Source organism: Odontesthes bonariensis, chromosome 10 (genome assembly GCF_027942865.1).
Source record: "Odontesthes bonariensis isolate fOdoBon6 chromosome 10, fOdoBon6.hap1, whole genome shotgun sequence".
NCBI classification, from domain to species: domain Eukaryota; kingdom Metazoa; phylum Chordata; class Actinopteri; order Atheriniformes; family Atherinopsidae; genus Odontesthes; species Odontesthes bonariensis.
Genome location: NC_134515.1, coordinates 11,069,925 through 11,090,452, shown reverse-complemented (window position 1 = coordinate 11,090,452; position 20,528 = coordinate 11,069,925). Strand labels below are relative to the sequence as shown.

Sequence of the window (20,528 nt, the reverse complement as noted above, 5' to 3'; positions counted from 1 at the left end):
AGCATATTATCCGGGGCTTTCTACTGGGATGACATCATCAACACGCGCCGCTGCAGCACAGCTCATTCACTCCGGTAAGGACGTCCATCGTACTCAAAGTCGTCGTCCACATCGTCAAAATCTGATAAATATTCTGCCATTTTGCACAAAACTATCAGCAGCAAACTCTGTGTGAAGTTAGCCGACCGTCATAGAGCACGGAGTGAATGAGCTGTGCTGCAGCGGCGCGTGTTGATGATGTCATCCCAGTAGACGCATGTGTAGAAAGCTTCCTATCGGCCCCCGATAACAACAACACGGCAGCTCTGAGCTAACAGTGCAATAGTACGCGTTCATTCATTCATTGGTCTTAAAGTATTGGTGAAATAAAGACAGATAATGCCTTATTTAGAGGCTGTATTGTCTCTGTCCTGTTCTCTCCCGTTATATGGATATATGCCGATCTCCAGTGATCTAAATATCGTCGACTTTCACCAAACTGTTATCGGTGAGTCGATGAACGTATTTTATGCCAGAAATAAGGTCCAGGGTTAAAAAAAAAAAGAACTTCCCTTTTAATAGAAACCAAACTACTGTCTCAAGCTCTCCTCATTGCTGTCTGCTTTCTGTTTGTCTGACAGATCTGAAAGATCTGCCGCAAAGCGCCTCTGAAGGCCTGTTTATGGTCGGAAACCAGGTCGTCTGCGTGTGTGTCGCAGTTAACGCAGACATGCCCCCCCCCCCCTTCCGCAGACACTCTGGTGCACCTCCCCAAAATTGTAACTCACCGCAGACAGTGCCGCAGATATCGTCGCAGGGAGGAGAGAAAGGAGGCCTCTGATTGGTCAACTCTACATCCGCTCTACACTATGCGTATTTCCGGTTTGCTAACCGGCTAATGGTGACGCTAACCGTGACGCTTCTTTCGCATCTCTGCCAGCTCCAGTAGTAGCAATAGTTCTTCTATTTCTAGATCGATCAGCTGCATGTCAAAGTGCGCATTCGTCCAGTCGCCATTGTTGTTGAATGACCTCCGTAACCGGAAGAGAAACACGCCACCCACCACACCCACAATCCTAGCTTGTTCGTGATTGTCCCTCTTGCGTTGTGGCATGGGATTAACATAGCGCAGACAGCGCTTCAAAATTGGGCATAAATCAAAAATAACTGTGTCATGTCTGCGACAAGCTCACTGCGACACACTGCTGCGAGAATATACACGGCCCTTCATTGTGTAACTGCAGCAGTTCAACGTAAATGTTACTGGATCCGACCAAAATGACCAGGCTGCTCATTCGCTCATTAAGCTCACAAGTTCATTTGCTGTCTGATTAATGGAAAGGAGTGCGCGTCTAGACAGATGATAAGGAAGTCAGAGAGTGACCCCCACACCTTTATGGCTAAGTGTAGACAGATTTTTCTCTCCTGGAAAAATCAAAGATAAGATTGTCCAACACCAAGAGAGTTATGGGACCAGAACCAGTGTTTGACATTGTATCCCAGGGATTTAGCATTGCTTTTTGTTTGCATCATTTCTAAAAAAAACAAAGATTTCTGAAATGACTGAAGTGCTCCAACCGTTGTTGGACGGAGACACAGGTTACTAGGGTGGGACGATATGCTTTGGTCACAATTCGATTGTATCACGATTCTTGATAATTGCGATTCAATATAATCAGTAATTGCAATTTTCTTCCTCCTTTAAAAACAATCAAGTTGAATCATACACTTCTAGAATGAACGTCGTTCCCATAAACAATGCATATCAGTCTGTGTCAGTCAGTCCAGCAGCTGACGTTTATTTCAACTGAGACAAAAAGAGGTACTTAACATGTACAGCACTTTTTAAAGTTTACAGTTACAAAATTAATTGAAATGTCCACACAGCACAAATGTGGGCTAGTTTTAACATAACTTAATGTAATGAATTGATGAAGTTTTTGTGGACACGGATATGACGTAATATAATCGATTCAGGGGAGAAAAATCGATTTTTAAAATCATCCCATAAAAAAAATCGCGATATGTACATGAATCAATTTTTTTTCGCCCACCCCTACAGGTTACTGACCTTAGAAAACCAGACATAGGAGTGGACGAGCCAGCCAAACAAACCACAGTTACTGCTTGACTGCATAATTACTTTTCTTGGTCTGCCGTCAGTAAACTTTGTCTAAATTCTTTCCCGTCTCCCTGCAGCACTGAGCCTCAGTACCTCAGAGAAGTTATTCCGGGTGACTGAGCTATCTCCTCTCCTGTATTCCGTCTTCACGCTCAGTATTGGCGGCTCGCTTGCCTTTGGTTTGGGCTTTTCTGAATTCCTGCTCGTCTCCCGGACCTCCAGCCTTACATTGTCCATATCAGGGATCTTCAAGGTACTGTTAAGCTCTGTGTGTCATGTTGTTGTTGTTGAGTGTTTACAGTAGATTTACAAAACCTAACATTGATTAGACGAGAAGGAGCTGCCTGCACTGTTTAAGATAGTCGGGATGTGAAGTTTTTTAGCCAGAAAAGTTAACAAGACTCTATTTGGGGGCTTTGGAAGAATAAGTAAAAACAAAAGAACGGTGAAAGCAATAAAATACAACAAAATCGAATAAGATAAAAGTGTCATCATACTACTGGGTATTAAAAGCCATCCTAAATAAGTAGGTTTTTAGCCTAGATTTGAAGAGGCCCAGGTCAGAAATAAGACGCAGCTGGACGGGGGGCTTATTCCAGAGCCTGGGGGCAGCGACGGAAAAGGCTCGCTCACCCCAGGGTTTGTATTCTGACCTGAGCACTTCCAGCAGAAACTGATCTGTTGACCTCAGAGCTCTACCAGGACTGTTAAAAGCTCAGATAAATGTGATGGGGCGAGGCCGTTAAGAGCTTTAAAAGGAGTTAAGAACAGGAGTGATGTGCACACGTCTGTTGGTGTTGGTTAAAAGACGGGCAGAAGCGTTCTGCACAAGCTGAAGGCGACTGAGAAGACTGGGAGACGCCGACATAAAGTGCATTGCAATAGTCTGACCTTGAACTTATTAGGGCAGTGGTTCCCAAACTTTTTTGGCCTGAGTACCCCCTGAGCCTTCTTGTCACACCACGAGTACCCCCTCACACATACAACGCGTGTGATGATTCTCCAAAAGTAGAGCAACACAGTGGTTATTACATGAAAATCATTTTATTTAATATCCTTAACTTGAACATAAAATTCTCAGGCTTTCTCTCTTTTTTTTTAACCTCAGTTGAATTCAACATAAGAATAAAAAACATTTTCTTGAAATATAAATAATTAACCAAAATAGCATAAATACTAAATCAAAATAATCTTCCTTCGTTATCTAACTTAACTCATTGGCTGCCAGCCATTTTCATTTCAGAGAGACCCATACTGCCAAGTGTTTTACAGTATTTTGACTGATTTTCCAAGACCCACAGAAAAGTGTCTTATGACTATGTACACACCGAAATTACCAAACGAAAGAGTAGACTCTCTTCTTTCATCAGGAAAAAAAAGTTTGTTTCTACCATTTTCAGTCCTTTAGTAATAGACAGTAGAACATAGGTTGGTTTCACCAAAAACAACTGTTTGACCCAAAAAACGGAGAAAACACGCTTTTTCTTTTTTTGTGCAAAGTGGCACTGCTGCCACCTTGCGGGTAATTTTGCCAGTATATTCTCTGTTTAGTGTTTACAAGCCTAAGATTTAGTGACGAACTCCGCTAGATTGTCCCCCAGCCCGCTCCGTTAAAAAACGCAATTGACGTCTATAGACGTCTTTGGCAGTCAGCGTTTTTTTTAAATTGACGTCTATAGACGTCAATGGCACCGAAAGAGTTAAACAAGTAACATTTCTCTTCTTTTTTTTTTTTTAAGAATACATGAACATAACTCATTTCTCTCTCTTTTTAAGAATACATTAACAGGCCTAACTCATGTAACATTCATCACAAAACTGGAGTCTCCTTCATAAACAGTCCTCCATAAAAGTGTGACGCCTAAATAAAAAAAATAAAAAATAAAAAAAACTCCCTGTGCGCCGCGTACCCCCTGCAGTACCTCCGCATACCACAGTTTGGGAACCACTGTATTAGGGCATGGATGGCTTTCTCAAGGTCATGATGACTTAAAAACATTTTAACTTTGGTCAGGAGACGCAACTAGAAAAAACTAGTTCTGACGACATTGTTAATTTGTTTGTTCAACCTCAGATGACTGTCAAAGGTCAAAGGTCACTCCCAGATTTCTGACGGTTGAACTAAGCTTTGAAGACAAGGTGCCAAAGCCAGCCGTCACAGTATCCCCAAACATATTATTATAATATATATATATATAAAATATTCATGCCAGGAAGATGCTTGTAGTAAAACGTCGGACACCCCTGAAACGGACTGTACCATTTCATTGTCACTGGCTCACGTCCAAGTCGGCTTGTGCACGAAAAAAAAATTTGCGCCAGAATGCTGTGTTGCAAGTAGCTGTAGATGAATGTAAGTAGCGATCTAAGTGGTTTGTTACACTCGAGTTTCAGACTTTCAGAGTTATATTGTGTCAGGTGACATCTAAATGCAAAATGCCATTATGTGAATGTTAGCTTACATGCTATTAAATGTTAGCTTTGTGCCCCGTGTATGTCACTCGAGTAACCTGCAAGCGTGCTGCGTTGCCAGGTTTGACAGTTGCCCCTTTTTTTTTTCTTTTTTTTTTTTTTTAACACCCTGGAGGAAATGCTGTCGCTGTACACTGGTCATACCTTTTTATTTCTTTGTGCTGCTGTAGGAGGTGTGTACGCTGCTTTTGGCTGCGTCTCTGATGGGAGACAAAATGAGCGCGATAAACTGGCTGGGATTTGCTGTGTGTCTATGTGGCATTTCATTACATGTGGGACTCAAGACATATTATTCCAAAAGTAAGTTTTATGTGTTTGAACTTTCTTTCCTTTGTAGGTTGAGGGTCGGGCTTAGGGGCTGCCAGTTAGCAACCTTCAAAGCAAAACAATGGCTAATCCCAGCAGATGCTGGAAGATGCAGAAAGGGGTTAAAGGGATAGTTCGCCTCTTTTGACATGAAGCTGTATGACATCCCATATTAGCAATATCATTTCTGAACATTTTCTTACCCCCTGCTGCGTCCTGTGAGCCGAGTTCCAGCCTCATTTTGGCGTTGACGAAAGTAGTCCGGCTAGTTGGCTGGGGTTTAAAAAATAAAGCGTTTTACTTCTCAAAACAATATGCGTTCAAAAGAGTAATACATTTGCATTACAAAATCGTTCAACAAAAAAAGTCAGACCTCACAATCACTTGGCACTATTTTCTCTCCCTTCATATCAATGCGTTCAGCCACCTGCCGACAGCCGCACCTGTTACGGTGTTTGCTGCTCGGCCTGCACTTCGGTCTGCAAGGTCTACACAGCAGGCAGTGATACGAAGGGAGAGAAAATAGCGCCCAGCGATTGTGAGGTCTGACTTTTTTTGTTGAACGATTTTGTGATGCAAATGTATTACTCTTTTGAACGCATATCGTTTTGAGAAGCAAAACGCTTTATTTTTTGTCCCCAGCCAACTAACCGGACTACTTTCATCAACGCCAAAACAAGGCTGGAACTCGGCTCACAGGACGCAGCAGGGGGTAAGAAAATGTTCATAAATTATATTGCTAGTATGGGATGTCATACAGCTTCATGTCAAAAGAGGCAAACTATCCCTTTAAGTCCACTGATGTAGCATTTCACATCCAGATTTAAGTTTGGTTTTATGGGATTAAATGTAGAAATCATGGCTGTTTCAGACTCTACGCTGCAATGTTACAAAATGGGGGAAAACAAACCCGTTACTTAATTTATTAATGACGATAATGTTGTTGTTTTTTTGCTGTCTTCCACCAGATAAGGGCCCTTCTATAAGGGAGCTCAACAGTAAGAGCACAGAGCTTGAGTTTCCGTTGCTGCGGCAGAACGGAGACGAACACGAGGATTCGGATGATGACGATGCCGACATCACGGCTCATGGGCACCACCTTCATGCCACCCATCCCTTTACTCATCCGTCAAAAAAAACCCAAAAAACTGTTAAGTTTGAGAAACGCTGATCCAAAAAGATGAATTAAGGGTTCTTTTCTTCCTTGGATCATGTCCTCAGGTCAGGAAAGGGCCCCCTTATCAGCTGTACATTCGCTGTGGACTTTGAACATAACACAGATTATGTTTTTGCCTTAGGGAGACTCTAAATGTAGCAAATACACGCAAACGTCAACAGAGTGTGATATATGGTGTGTTATAGCTTTAAAGGGAATATTTGACACCTTGGAATGTGGAGGATCAGTTTTCTCCGCCTGCCTGCCACATTGGAAATATCTTCTTTTTTTTTTTATGTGATAGGAATCAGAAGGGCATTGTCAAAGGAACATTTAATACTTTCTTTGTCTGAGAAATTAAATTCCCAAGAAAAGAACATTTTTAATTTATTTTATGTGAAATAAGTGTGTAATATTCCTCCTCGAATCTCTAAGTTTTTGCAGCTGGCTTTGCTTTTCTTCTTCACTTGGACATCGAAGCTAATGTGACTTTTTTTTATATATATGTGTATATATATATATATATATATATATATATATATATATATGGTTGTTTTCCATAAATCTTCAGGTGACTGTCTTGATTACATCAAACAGTTAACAGAAGAAAACTGTCCTGAATCTTAAGGCCTTAAGGCTCATTTGAAATCCTCTACTAAAAGTCAAAAACACGTCTTTTTTTTTTTTATTATTATTTGAGCCGTTTTAGGTGTAAAAATCTGCTATTGAATACTAAGTTATTCAAGAGACATTCTAAAGTTGATTATGTGGACTGTATTAATGTGATTTCATATTCTTGTGACCCAACACTGGCTCATAATCTAATTTAATGTAATTTAAAGGAGACATATTATGCCCTTTTTTTTTTTTTTTAAGAGAATATCAGTATGTTGGACCGTGGACAGCTGCCGGGCTAACGGTCCCGCTTAGGTGCAGTCTGGTCAGAAGCGGTGTCGAACTGGCCCGAGTTTTTTAAAACCAACTGCAGAAAAGCAAAAAGTAAGACCTGAAGAGTTTCAACTTCCCACTTCTGAGGTACAGAGGATGCAACATTATCTGAAATCTGAAGGCTCACTTTTTTTTTTTTTTTTTTTTTTTGAGTGGGCAGTGACTTCAGACACCTAAATTTAAGCTCTCAACCACAGAAAAAAAAGTTTTTTTCCTGAATGTGTCCCCTTTAAATTGCTATAAATATTCCTTAACTGGTTTGGAGACTGTTGAATCAAATATTAATGGTGTCTAACCTTATGAGTCTAAGTTAAAGAGATGAAATTACCTTTTTTGTGCCTTATTAACAGTCCAAATGACTTTAAAGAAGAGCTATTTTTAATATCCATCTGGAGATGGTGGTTATGGAGGCTAATTATTCAAGTTTATAAAAGCTATTTCTTAAAGATTTTTCAGTAAGACAGTGTTGTCATAGTTCTCATTTTTTAATAAATCAATTTGAATCACCTTGGATATTTTCATGTTTTATTACCAACACCCTTGTGTCTTACAAGCATCCAACCTGAGTCCTAGATGCTCATGTAGCAGTAAGACGATGAAGGAGTCTGAAGATGCTGCAGACCCACAGATCAGGAATAAGGTCCTCAAACTTAATGAACTTTAATCCACCATCCCTGAGACAAAAGGAACTGTGGCTTCTTCCTCGAGGAGTGTAAAACAACATAGCTGGCTGAAAGCTGCCTGAGAAAACCCAGGATTGGCTGGTGCATACTTACATTTTTCTGATCTCCTTGTTCCACTATTTGTGCCGTTAGTTTAAAACCCCCGCCCCCACTTTTTATGCAATGCCTCAAACTTTATTTGTGTCACACTGAATCTTTACATTTCCAGTAATTGAGATTATAAACACTTTAATGTTTATTCTAACCTTTATTTGACAGACAAGGACAAAGAAAAGCATTTTTTTTTTAATCTTCACTGATCAACTTAGGTGGATTTAGAAAATTTAAACAAATCTAGCAGTATTCCCAGTATTTCATCTATCCACTAAACAGTGGACTACAGACAAGTGGTATACTCAAACTTTACGGTGCATTGGTTTTAATAAACCATATTTGCAAACTGGAGCAGGCAGCAATGCAGCCAATGGACTGTGCCAACATTAACCTCTTCAGCTCGTTATTGTGATCGTCATAAATAAGAAATACTTCAAAGATTCTTTTCGGAAATTGCTCGTGTCACCGGTGCTCCAGCCTGAAATTCAAAGGAAATTAAGTAACATGTAATAAAAGCACAGAAATATGTACATTAAGATGCAAATTGCGCACAATTCTGTTGCTCAGATGTCTCATCGGCACCAATAGCCTCACCCTTGTCTGCAGGATTTGGGAGATAATTTGTAAATACCAGAACTAGTCTGACCCATAAACACGTCAGGGATACTGTACTGCAGCTCACTTTTGAAATATTTCCACACGTCTCATGGTTGTAAAACAAAAAGCTGTTTTGCTCTGAAAACGATCAGGTACAAAGACTGGAATGAAAATGAGCTTAAAAAAGCAGCCAGTGTCCAAAAAAAAAAACCTTCAGAGAGCCTGGAGAACTATATTGTTCAGGACCAAATTGAAAGAGTACGTCTTGCAGCTTAGAGCCAAAATATAAAGAAACGAGGAACGGTTCAAGACTTTTGCGCAATACTAATGATGGCAAATCTAAATCACACTTGTCATGTGCCAATGTGCCACCTGCACCATCAACACTGTACCTGGCTGACCTGCCAGCCAAAACGCGCATGTTTATCCATTTAAATTTGAATCCACTAATGAGCTGAATTATGCTCATAACCCCCCCATTACTTCTAAAGATGTGTCCTGGAAGAAGCTTTATGCTCTTTTTTTTAAAAAAATCCCTATATACGAGTGGCAGCTGGTCTGAAAATGCTCCTGTAGGTGGCAGGTATTGTTCCGCATTGCCTGCAGTGGCCTTGGCCTCCCTGTGAAGTTTTCCTTTCGGCATTCTTTGGAGTACCACGCCCATGTCAGAGCAGCAGGAGGACCGTTCGTCTCGAATTTCACCCCCTTCAGATACGAACTGATGAGAAGAGCTTGTCTCACAGTTTAGCGGAACTTGCGCATGTTGACATCCCACCTCTGGAATGCCGTGCGGCGCCATTCTGAGGGAATAACTTGGACTCACCGAACCGCCAGGTAAGACATCACCTGGCTGTCCTGAGAGCAAAGAGCCCCGAAAGAGGGCTGAACGAAGTTTATTTTATTCTGTTGGTCCGCTTCAGGTCCCGAGGTCTCAGCTGAACAATAGAAAGAGGTTATATACTTCGATGGGTGCTCTGAACCACTGGAAAAGGCACCTGTAACCTCAAAACCCATGAAGATTGCGATGCGATTAATCCGTTTTAACAAACATAGGCCTACAGTTGCTTGTGCGTCGCTTTACGTCACTGAAACTACCCCTTTTACGCAAGACACTCATCAAAGCTGTGTGTATTTAACTTAAAATACGAACGTATTGATCTATTATAGTTTAAAACAACGATTTAGTGTAATTTGCGCAGTTATTAGCGCTGATTTGCGTCGGTTTTAACGCGACTAAATGCTTAAGCACTAAGAAGTGCACATGAAACATACTTTCTATCATAATCAATGCAGAATATGGCAATCTTTAAGTAGACAGAGTTGCACACATGCAGAAACAACCTTAAAAAAAAATCAGATACCTGAACTGAAGTCCAGTGTTGCGCATTTCTCCCGTTTCTTTGTCATTAGACCACCTGGGTACTTCACAGGTCAACTGGAGTTCAAGTTATTTCGTGGTGGTGTCAGTTTATTTTTTTACCTGGTCAGGTCTTTCTTGTCAGTAAAAGGCATCGATGAATATGATGATGTAACTACCTTTGGAACAATTGTATGGTGACTAGAGCATTAAGAATCACAGAGAAAATCTTTAATGGGAGATTTTTGTGTTTTCCTAGAAAGATCCACAAATCCACATAAAAAATGTTTCTTGTGAATTGAGTAAAAACCAGTAAATGGGCTCTCAGTTTTTGCAGAAAAACACGAATGTGCTTCCCTTAAACTGGAATGGGGGCTAAACATCTTCAGTTTCTAATGTTTTTCACCACCACAAATATAGATAAAAGAAAAAAGTCCTAAGACTCAGAAGGTCAGAGGTCTTAAAATGCCTACGAATAGGTGTCATTGTTCTCATTTAACTGGGTTACTTTACTTTTAAATGGACCACAGACACCACACATGCTTTCCCCTGTATTTATTTTATTTTGCACCTTTTATGTCACCAAGAAAACTGTTGAAATTTAAAATCTATTTTCCAAAAGTTTTGTCTGACCAAGGCAGCATCTCAAGGGGTCGCTTTGCTGGACATTTTTAAAGCCGAACATCCCTGAATCGTCCGAGTAAAAACGGAATTTGATGTCTGTGTCTGGGGGGCAGGCGAGCAGGTGTGTGTGTGTGTGTGACCTGACATCAGCGTTAGAAAGACAGCAACATACTTATATCATGTACTGCATATGATGGTTGTAAATCAGGTGGTCTGAAAGCCTGCAAGGATGTTGGATATTTGTCTCAAACTCTCTTCTGTGGTGGTCTGTAGCCCCGAGGATGTAAAATACAACCAGGAAGCTCAGAGACGCATTTAAAACAAAACACAACAGCTTGACTTTTTAGAACTGCTGTGAGTCCGGTTTAGTTTTGTCAGCTGTCCTTCATGTCACTGGTAATTTGTTCTGATCACTTCTCTCAGACGCATCTGGTCACATGTCTGTAAACTTCGGCTGAACTACCAGGAAAGCTTTGCTCAGCTCATTCCTGTTAAACAATGTTCTTATTCGCGATGATCAAATGTCAAAGTTTTCGACCCAGATTTCTAAAGTTCACCTGCCTACAAATGACAATCTTTTCCCCACGTGTTTCTAGTGTGCTTAAAAAAAAGCATAAAGTTAACTTAGCTTTATTTTGTTGGTCACAATGAGCTGTAATAATTACCCTCATTGAGTTCTTCACTTTAGTAACGGTGTGTAAACTCCTAATGATCTAAGCAGCTGTTGTAGTTGATAATATTTCAAGGCCTCAAATTAAATTTCTTGATGAGAGTCAGAGCGTCAGGTCATTACATTCATGAGATGCACGATATTACCAAAAGTGTTCGCTCATCTGCCTTCACACACATATGAACTTCAGTAACGTCCCATTCTTAATCCAGAAGGTTTAAAGCTGCAGTCTGCAGGATTTGTTGTTGTCATACGTAAAGTCCTACTTTTTGGCATTTTAAGAGTTTACATGATCTATCAGAACGCTTGAAGTTGAAAACGGTGACCTCCGTAGTCGCAAAATGCAAGAAATGCTTATTTTTTAACCGAAAAATAAAAAGTTATTCAACTTCCTGTCCCGCCCCATCAAAACACATATGAGAACTCGTGCACGTCTACGTGCACGCCAGATGCGCCTACACGACTCCTCATTCATCAACTCACCTGTCATTTGCGATCATGGAAGACACAGTAAGTAGACAAGCCCGTAATGAAGTTCAATAGTCTAGATAAATAAGCGTGGGGACGAGCCTACCTTGTATCGCGCGTGCACAATCGGTGATTGACAGGCAGCAGAGCCCAGCTCGTAACCTGATTGGTTACCTTTTACCGGTCCGGTCTGCAATTTTGTAAACAAACCTGCTGGCTTTGGAGGGACCTAGCGGGACATATAGGGGACCTAGAGAACTCATTTTTTTGTATTGGGGTATTTAATGTACTACTTTCAGAATCCCCGGACAGTTCCAGGCATTATGCTTGAAAAAGAGTTGCAGACTGCAGCTTTAATATGACGTCGGGCCACCCTTTGCAGCTGTAACAGCTTTGACTCTTCCGGGCAAGCTTTCCACAAGGTTTAGGAGTGTTTATGGGAGTTTTTCACCATTCTTCCAGAAGCGCATTTGTGAGGTCAGACACTGATGTTGGACAGAAGGCCTGGCTCGCAGTCTCCGCTCTGATTCATCCCAAAGGTGTTCTATCGGGTTGAGGTCAGGACTCTGTGCAGACCAGTCAAGTTCTTCCACACCAAACTGGATCATCCAGGTCTTTATGGACCTTGCTTTGTGCACTGGTGCAGCAGCCATGTTGGAACAGGAAGTGGCCGTCCCCAAACTGTTTCCCCAGAGTTGGGAGCATGAAATGGTCCAAAATCTCTTGGTCTGCTGCATCATTCAGAGTTCCTTTCCCTGGACCTAAGGGGCCGAGCCCAGCTCCTGAAGAACAACCACACACCATGATCCCCCCCTCCACCAAACTTTACACTTTGGCACAATGCAGCCAGACAAGTACCGTTCCCCTGGCAACCGCCAAACCCAGACTCCTCCATCAGATTGCCAGATGGAGAAGCTTGATTGGTCACTCCAGAGAAGGCGTCTCCGCTGCTCTAGAGTCCAGCGGCGGCGTGCTTTACACCGCTGCATCCGACGCTTTGCATCGCACGTGGTGATGTTTGGCTTGGATGCAGTTGCCATGGAAACCCATTCCATGAAGCTCTCTAGCGCTGTTCTTGAGCTAATCTGAAGGCCACATGAAGCTTGGAGGTCTGTAGCGACCGACTCTGCGGAAAGTCGACGACCTCTGCGCACGATGCGCCTCAGCATCCGCTGACCCCGCTCTGTCGTTTTACGTGGCCGACCACTTCGTGGGCCAGTTGCTGTCGTTCCCAATCTCTTCCGCTTTGTTTTTTTATTTTTTTTTTATTTAACCTTTATTTAACCAGATAAAAGCCCATTGAGATCAGGATCTCTTTCACAAGGGTGACCTGGCCAAAACGGGTCAGCAGCACGAGACATAACAGCAGTACGTGTCAAACCAGATTACAAAGAATGACAGATAGAATAAAACAAACAATTTAGAGATGCAATCGTGATTTCATACAGAGACGTGGGAGCTGTAGCACAACCAACAATTTAGGATTTGAAACACAGGCACTGTTTTAACACCACTGACAGCTGACTGTGGAACATTTAGCAGCGAGGAAGTTTCCCGACTGGACTTGTTGCACAGGTGGCATCCTATCACGGCACCGCACTGGAATTCACTCCTGAGAGCGACCCATTCTTTCACAGATGTTTGTAGAAGCAGTCTGCATGCCGAGGTGCTTAGATTTATACACCTGCTGCCATGGAGGTGACTGGAACACCTGAATATAATTATTTAGATGGGTGAGTGAATACGTTTGGCAAAATAGTGTATCTTAAAGTGAATGGAAAGAGAAATGGTTAACAGCATGCATTGTGCTTTAAGGTTTACCCTCTCTGGCACCGCTGGACTGATAGTAAGGCATACCGGGCATTTGCCCGCTGGCCTGATGACTTACTGGCCTGCGCTTTTTTTTTTTTTTTTTTTTTACGAAATATTATATAATAAAGATTTAAAACATAACGCAATATGTGGATAACGGTATATAAACCCTCCTATTGGTGCATAAACTGGTAGATCGGCCCTTTAGTCATGATTGATTGAAGCCTGGGCCAATGAGGTGAGGGGCAGGGCAGGCCAATTAGGCCTACCCCTCCATCTCGTCCTCGGTTGGTAGGTTGGTAGTGCCAGGCACAGCAATAGCGGGCAATATCGATGTTAGTGGAAAGAAAAGGAAGGGTGGCGCTGAAAGAGCCAGGGATCAAAAGAAAGCAGCCCTTCAGGCAGATGCTGCGAAATGCCTGACAATATCGGGCATAACTAAATAATTAGTTAATATAATTATTTATTATAATTATATTAACTAAAATGAATTAATGAATCTTTTAATATAATTCCTTAACTTAAATTTAAGTAACAAGGCTGAAAGAAATGACACGTGTCTAAAAAGTAATGTGACCTACGGTCAATAGATCATAATTTTGACAAGCCTATAATAACAGTATTTAGGGAGAACTTTTCACAATGCTTCTCAAAGTGTTAAAAATGTTTGTGTCTCCTGGTGCACATTGATCGTTTAAGGCAGTGATTCCCAAAAAGGGGTCAGGGGTACGTATACCACCAGAGGTACGCAAGCACACTGCAGGGGGTATGTGGCAAAATTAACAAATGTGTGCAGCATAGTCACATAGAGCATGAGTGAAGGGGTACTCATGGTATGACAAAAAGGCTTAAGGGGTACGCACGTCAAAAGCAGTTGGGGAAACAGTAGTTTAAGGGACCAAAAAAAAAAACATGCTGTCACAGCGCACTTAATTTTTTCCCCTTCAATACCTGGTGGTGGCCTGGTCTTGGTTAAAAATGCCCGGCCTGAAAAATTTCCCCAGTCCAGCCCTGGTCTCTGGAGGCTTGTTAGTTTTATGGTCTCTTAAAGAGCGTTGTTAGATGTGTGAAGTCTGACAGTCTGTGACAAGTGCTGACAAATCTGCAGTCAGTCAGTCCAGAGTTCCCATGGGGAAAAGATGCGTAAATGGGTCGCTGATAGAGATGAATAAATGATTTGAACGTTTTTGAAGAGGAAACCAAACATTTCATTTTGGAGAAATGATGAGAATTCACAAATTAGAGGATTTTTCACTTTTAGTTTTTAATGCTTTAAATGTGTCTAATCTTGTGACGGTACAAACTAAACATTAAGGGAAAAACCTGTTGAATTGCCCATGAAATCTCACTCGATATTTGGTTTTCTGAAATATATCTGATCCCATACGTTGCCCGTTTGCCAGAATCTGTCCCAACACCGATGAATAGCATCATTTTATCCTGCACTTGTGGATTTATACTTTTTTTTTTTTCCACCTGAAAACAATTGGAAATGAATTATTCCGGTAGTTTGTACCAAAAATAGATAAGTGTAATACTGTGTTGATGCTTTTTTTCTTCGTGTTTTTAGGCCCCACTCATGTCTCCTTCCTGGGGAATGCTGTGTATCCTGCTCAGTGTCCCTCTGCTTCTGTCGTCAGGGGTCCATGGCCAAGGTAATAGCCTAATATAACTGTTTTATTCCCACTGAGAATACAGAGCATAGAGATTAGAGGGTCTATACAAACGTCTATATTGTGTTGTTTTTGGTCTTGGATGAAATGTGTCTTTTAAGCCTGTTGACAAACTGGCACAAGGGAACCAATCATATGCATATGTCTGTGTCACAAACCCACGATAAAACACTGTTTTTTTTTTATCCCTAAAAAATTCATTGTAAAGGAATATAAAAGAGTATTATACTCTGGTAACATCTACCTCTGACATTAAATTAATAAAGAGTCTTTGTGTTGTCACACTCTCTAAGTAAATACGTCACATTGATTGAATTAGATCCTCTCCTCCCCACATTTTGTGCTCTACAAAGGGAAACTTCCATAAATACATTTGCAAAAATGTACCAGTCCCTTTTAAATGTCGATCGCAACTATTTAACGCCAAAACAGGCAAATATATAACGCAACAGAATATTTGCCCCAAAATGTTCACCAATGAAGCTTCCCTTTGTGTTCTGTTTTGGTTTTAATCTGTCTTAATCTGATTATTTAATTTAGTTTATTGTTGTTATTGTGTCCTGATTTTCTGCTCAGCACAACTGTGGTTATTTTAAATGTGCTTTATAGATTAATTTGATTTAGTTTTCTGTCATAAACGATTATAAATTAACTCTGATATTGTTATACTTTCATTCTTTTTTTTTTTGTGGGCTACCTTTATCCAAAAACTAAAAATGTTTGCATAAACAGTAATCGTAATATAAAATAAATTAAAAAAGCTTAATCAGGGTTATCATTACATGCATTTTAATTAGGGCTCTGATTAATCACGATTAATCGCAATTGTACGCAAAATCCAAAAATGAATCCAAAAGTAGTGTATAGCTTTTAGCTTTTAGTTTTATTTTAAATGTGCTGCCATATGAATGAAAGTGCCATAACATTTGTTGTGCAAACACACTTTTAACATCAGCATCTTTCTGTAGTTTTTATGTAGAAGCCTCGCTCCACTGTCTGTTTGCTTGAATGACTTGCTGCTATCAGTTGTGTGTTTTGCCTTTAAGTGATATTTTAGACTGGAACTACTACGCTGAGAAGACAATTCAACTTGGCAGTGTTTACAGATGACTTTGGTTCTGTCGACTCCGCCGTCTGGAAGAACTTTAACATGAAAATGGCCGAGTAAAAGTTCCGTACCCTTCTCCATGTTTGGTGGATCCGCCGATTACTTTCTTTTCCGGTTCTGCAGCAGACAGCAACAGACTTTTACAAAATAAAAGCCTGTGAGCAACAGACTTTTACAATAATAAAATAAATAATAAAACAGGGGTGGTCCGTGGCGTAGTGGGTTGAGCAGGTGCCCCATGTACAAGAGGCTACAGTCCTCGCTGCAGCTGGCCCCGGTTCGAGTCCCGCATCGGACAGCCCTGTGCTGCATGTTGTTCCCCCTCTCTCTGCCCCCTGCTTCCTGTCTCTCTGAACTTTCCTATACATTACAGGCACAAAAGCCCAAAAAATAATAATTAGAATTTTTTTTTTTTTTAAATAAAAAAATAAATAAAATCTGCGTTAATGCGCAATAAAATATTTATTGGCGTTAAATAATTAATGAGTTAACGCGATAATAACGAGTTAACTCGCCCAGCCCTAATTTTAATACTTAGCAATCAGTTCTTAATAAGTCACTTCGGTCACGGCTTGAGCACAAGCCGCCAAAGAATCCGGACTCAACTGCAGACGGAAAAAGATACAGGTAAAAGATTTTTTAAAATTAGTGTGGTGGATAGTTGGGGTGGGAGGGTGCTGGCTGTGTCGGTTTTGGATCAGAGTCGGCGGCGGGGCGAGCAGGCAGGTTGTTGGTAATGGCTGGCCAGGATATCTAGGATATAGGCGAGGCAGGTACGAGGAAATCAGGGTGATGGGAGAGAAGGCGAGGAAGGCTGGTACTGGAGGAAAAGGGAGTAGTCAGAGACACTTTGAGATCAATACGTAGAATCATATAAAGAGCCGATTTACCACTAAAGATAGTGAGACGATCTGGTGAAGACTGCTTTCTCCTGCAGCTCCTATAAGGATGCCTTAATGAGTACAGATGAGGAACAGGTGTAGTTGCAGGAGCAACTTCCAAAGCCGACATTTAGACATTGGCTTTGAATATAAATAGTGTTTCAAATTTAATGTGAGGAGAAATGCAACATGTAAACCTATCTAAACACATTTAAGAGTTATTTTAAGACTCAAAGCCTGTTGTCCATAAACAACAAAGGCGCACACTGTCATGTATGTTAGGTTTTTAACCACTCACTTTAACATTTTCAGAATTTCGTCTGTAAAGTTGATTTCAAATGCAGCTCTCCTGCTTTAAAGACAGACTCTAAGATAGCATCAATGAATATAGAGCGCGATATGAAGTTATTAACAGGAGCTGTTGGTGGGAATCTCTCCTCTGAGTTAATTAAACAACTGCTGTATCAAACAGTCAGCCAAGCAACAGGGTTGCAGACTTTTCTGCAGGTGATGCAACAGGAGCATTACTCAGAAATGATCTCCAACATGTATACAGGCTCTAATGGCTAATTATAATATACCAGGTTTCGCAGGGTGTTAAGAGCACACTAGCATGATTTGGCATCAGATTCAGACAGCCAAGATTGAGAAAAAAGACTTGAATGTTAGACTGTGCCTAAGTACAGCAGGTTTCACAACAGGTTGGCAGAGGCTAGCTATAGGCATTATGGCAAGGTGTATGATTTCATCATTAACAGTGGCGATGGAAATAATTATTAGAGCTTCCAATTGGGTTGTAACTGGAGAGACACGCCAGGATGGCATGCGCCTTACACCAATTAGGGCCTACATGGATGATATGACGTTGGTGACTACAACAGTGCCATGTATGAAGAGAATACTTGAGAGACTTAACAAAAATCTAAAGTGGGCTGGTATGAAAATCAAACCTACTAAGTCTAGAAGTATCTCAATAAGTAGAGGGAAATTGAGTGATAGAAAGTTTGTAATAGATGAAGAAAGCATTCCAATAATTAGGGAAAAGGCAGTAAAGAGTTTAGGCAGGTGGTGCCAGGCAGACATGAATGATGGAGAGCGGGCAGTGCAGTTTCAGAAAGATGTTGCTGAGGGACTGGATAGAATAGATAAATCGGAGCTTCCAGGAAAGTTGAAGCTGTGGTGTCTGCAGTTTGGATTGTTTCCTAGGTTGATGTGGCCACTGTCTGTGTATGAGATTCCATTATCTGTTGTAGAAAAAATGGAAAGATTAGTTAGTTTTTATATTAGGAAGTGGCTAGGTGTTCCTAGATGTTTAAGTACTGTGGCACTGTATGGGAAGGGCATACTCCAGCTCCCAGTATCTAGTCTAGTAGAGGAGTTTAAATGTACTAAAGTTAGGACAGAGCTCCTGTTAGCTGGGAGTAAAGATGTGGTAGTTAGTAAGGTGGTTCCAAACCCAACCAAGGGGAGGAAGTGGAAACCAAGAACGGCAGCTCAGGAGGCAGAAGCAACTCTTAGACATACAGAGATTGTGGGCAATGTGCAAATAGGCCGGGGAGGCTTGGGGCTTGGCCCAGGCAAACCAGTGTGGAGTAGAGCAGGTCCCAAGGAGAAGAGAAAGCTAGTTGTTGAGCAGGTTCGTAGACAGGAGGAAATGTTAAGGGGTGCAAAGGCAGTGGCTCAGGCTAAGCAGGGACGGTGGGTGAATTGGGAAGGTGTAGAGAAGAGAAAGCTTAGTTGGAAAAAAATGTGGAGTATGGAGGAAAGGAGTATTAGATTTTTGATATGGGCAACATGTGTTGTATTACCAACTCCCCAGAACCTAAAACTCTGGGTAAATGGAGACCCGTTATGTTCTTATATGTTCAGGTACTGCAACTCTAAGGCATATTGTGTCAGGTTGTAAGGTTAGTCTGTCACAAGGCCGGTATATGTGGCGACATGACCAAGTATTAAGAAGCTTAGCTTCAGGTATTGAAGAAAAACGAAGGCAGGTAAACTTAGGAGGGTCTAAGGTAAAGAGAGTTGCAATTCAGTCTCACACACAGTCTCATTTTATATGCTGCAGTGGAACCATTGATCTCCTATTGAGTCCTATTGAGCTCCAAGATGTTCAGGTATTTTCATTTTAAGGTTAAAAAGTTATTCAAAGTCTGATTTGTTCTCTATAGTCAAAAACTGTGTCTATCAATTTTTTTGACAGATTTTTCCACTTAATTTTCTCAAAGCTGGGTGTTTACAGCACTGACATTGCTTGTGTATTCGATCCATTCCCTTAACTAGACAAAGACAGCCTAATAAAAGTGAAAATGCATTTTATTGCACCATTAGTGGCTGTAAAAAGTTGGCAAACGTTTAAAACATTCCATCTGTGGACACCGCAATAAGCAAAGCATATCTCTCTACATTTAAGGGTATATTATGTTTATTTGATCTTTTTTCTTTTTAATAAAACAAAACATTATCTAATTAATTTTGTGAAGCATATTAGTTCAATTTAAGTTTCACCAGTTTACATGAACAGAACAATCCAGCAACTTCTGCATTTATTCTTATATTTAATGGTACTTTTTACCCCATATCGCAAAAGAAATAATAATCGGAACACAAAGAGCTGATTAGTTTAGTGCAGAGTTTGAAATGAAGGCCACAACAGCTGCTCTCACCACACACACCAGGAAGTACAATGCATGCACTGTACGACTCTGCATATCTGCCTGGCTGTCTGGAAATGCTGTTGTTGTTAGCGGGTCTGTAAGACCTTGACCCTTTCTCTACAGATTCCCATCAGACCCTTCTGATCATCCGATGAAGACCCTCCAGAGGCCCCTGGTCCTCTCCGACCGTCACACGGACACAAACGCACACACAGACACACGCATTCAAGGCAGAAAAGGATCTGTGGAGCGCAGGGGGTCATACGACCACGGAAGTGATGAAAAGCAACGTTTTGTGATTCACGATGTTCATTTCAACACCCCGTTGTCTTCCTTGCTTCTTTTCCTCCCCTCCCCCTCATCATCCTCTCCATATAGTACCCCACTACATATTACATAGAGTACCCTGCCCCACTGTAAGTCTGTAACACTCCTCTGACGTGACCTTTGGCCCAGAGGTCCTAAACCAGCGTCCTGTTCCTGTTTCTGCTGCAGTCGCGAGGACAGGGCTGGCTTTGATGAATGTGGACGGGATGGTAGAGACATGAAAGACATTGCTTGTTAGGAAACCCCTTCTGGAAATTATGTAGATGAAGTCAGAACAAGAGATGGATTTGATTTGAGGAGGAGGAAGTCAGCGGGGTTAGACCGCCCTGACGAGCGAGAGGAATGAAGACGGGTTTCCAGCTTGTGTCTTTGATCTTTGAAAATCCTCGAGCTGTAATTTTTAACCTTTTCTCTTGACCTACATAATTGACACGAACATTTTAAATCCTAATTTGAATTTTTCTTTCCTTTAACCCTGCCTAGGTCGTCTGAAGTTGACGGTTCTGTCTGAAGACAGACTGCAGATGAAATGGAAGGAGGCCGATGGACCCATTCAGGGCTATAAAGTCAGAGTAAGACCACTTTCAGGTGAGAC

General features: G+C 41.3%; 1 protein-coding gene across 3 annotated transcripts in view; it reads left to right on the top strand.

The window, feature by feature from the left end:
* slc35h1 (solute carrier family 35 member H1) overlaps nt 1-20,528 on the top strand; it is an 81,686-nt gene that overhangs the window by 8,204 nt on the left and 52,954 nt on the right. The window contains exons 8-13 of one of the 3 annotated variants that reach the window (XM_075476236.1): nt 2,179-2,354; nt 4,744-4,877; nt 8,327-8,357; nt 10,761-10,769; nt 14,858-14,942; nt 20,417-20,521. In XM_075476236.1, coding sequence (XP_075332351.1) covers nt 2,179-2,354; nt 4,744-4,877; nt 8,327-8,357; nt 10,761-10,769; nt 14,858-14,942; nt 20,417-20,521 — 540 coding nt within the window. Of the gene's footprint in view, nt 1-2,178; nt 2,355-4,743; nt 4,878-5,847; nt 7,495-8,326; nt 8,358-9,101; nt 9,191-10,760; nt 10,770-14,857; nt 14,943-20,416; nt 20,522-20,528 lie in introns of those variants that run through there. The other 2 variants (XM_075476235.1, XM_075476234.1) reach the window with 2 other exon arrangements.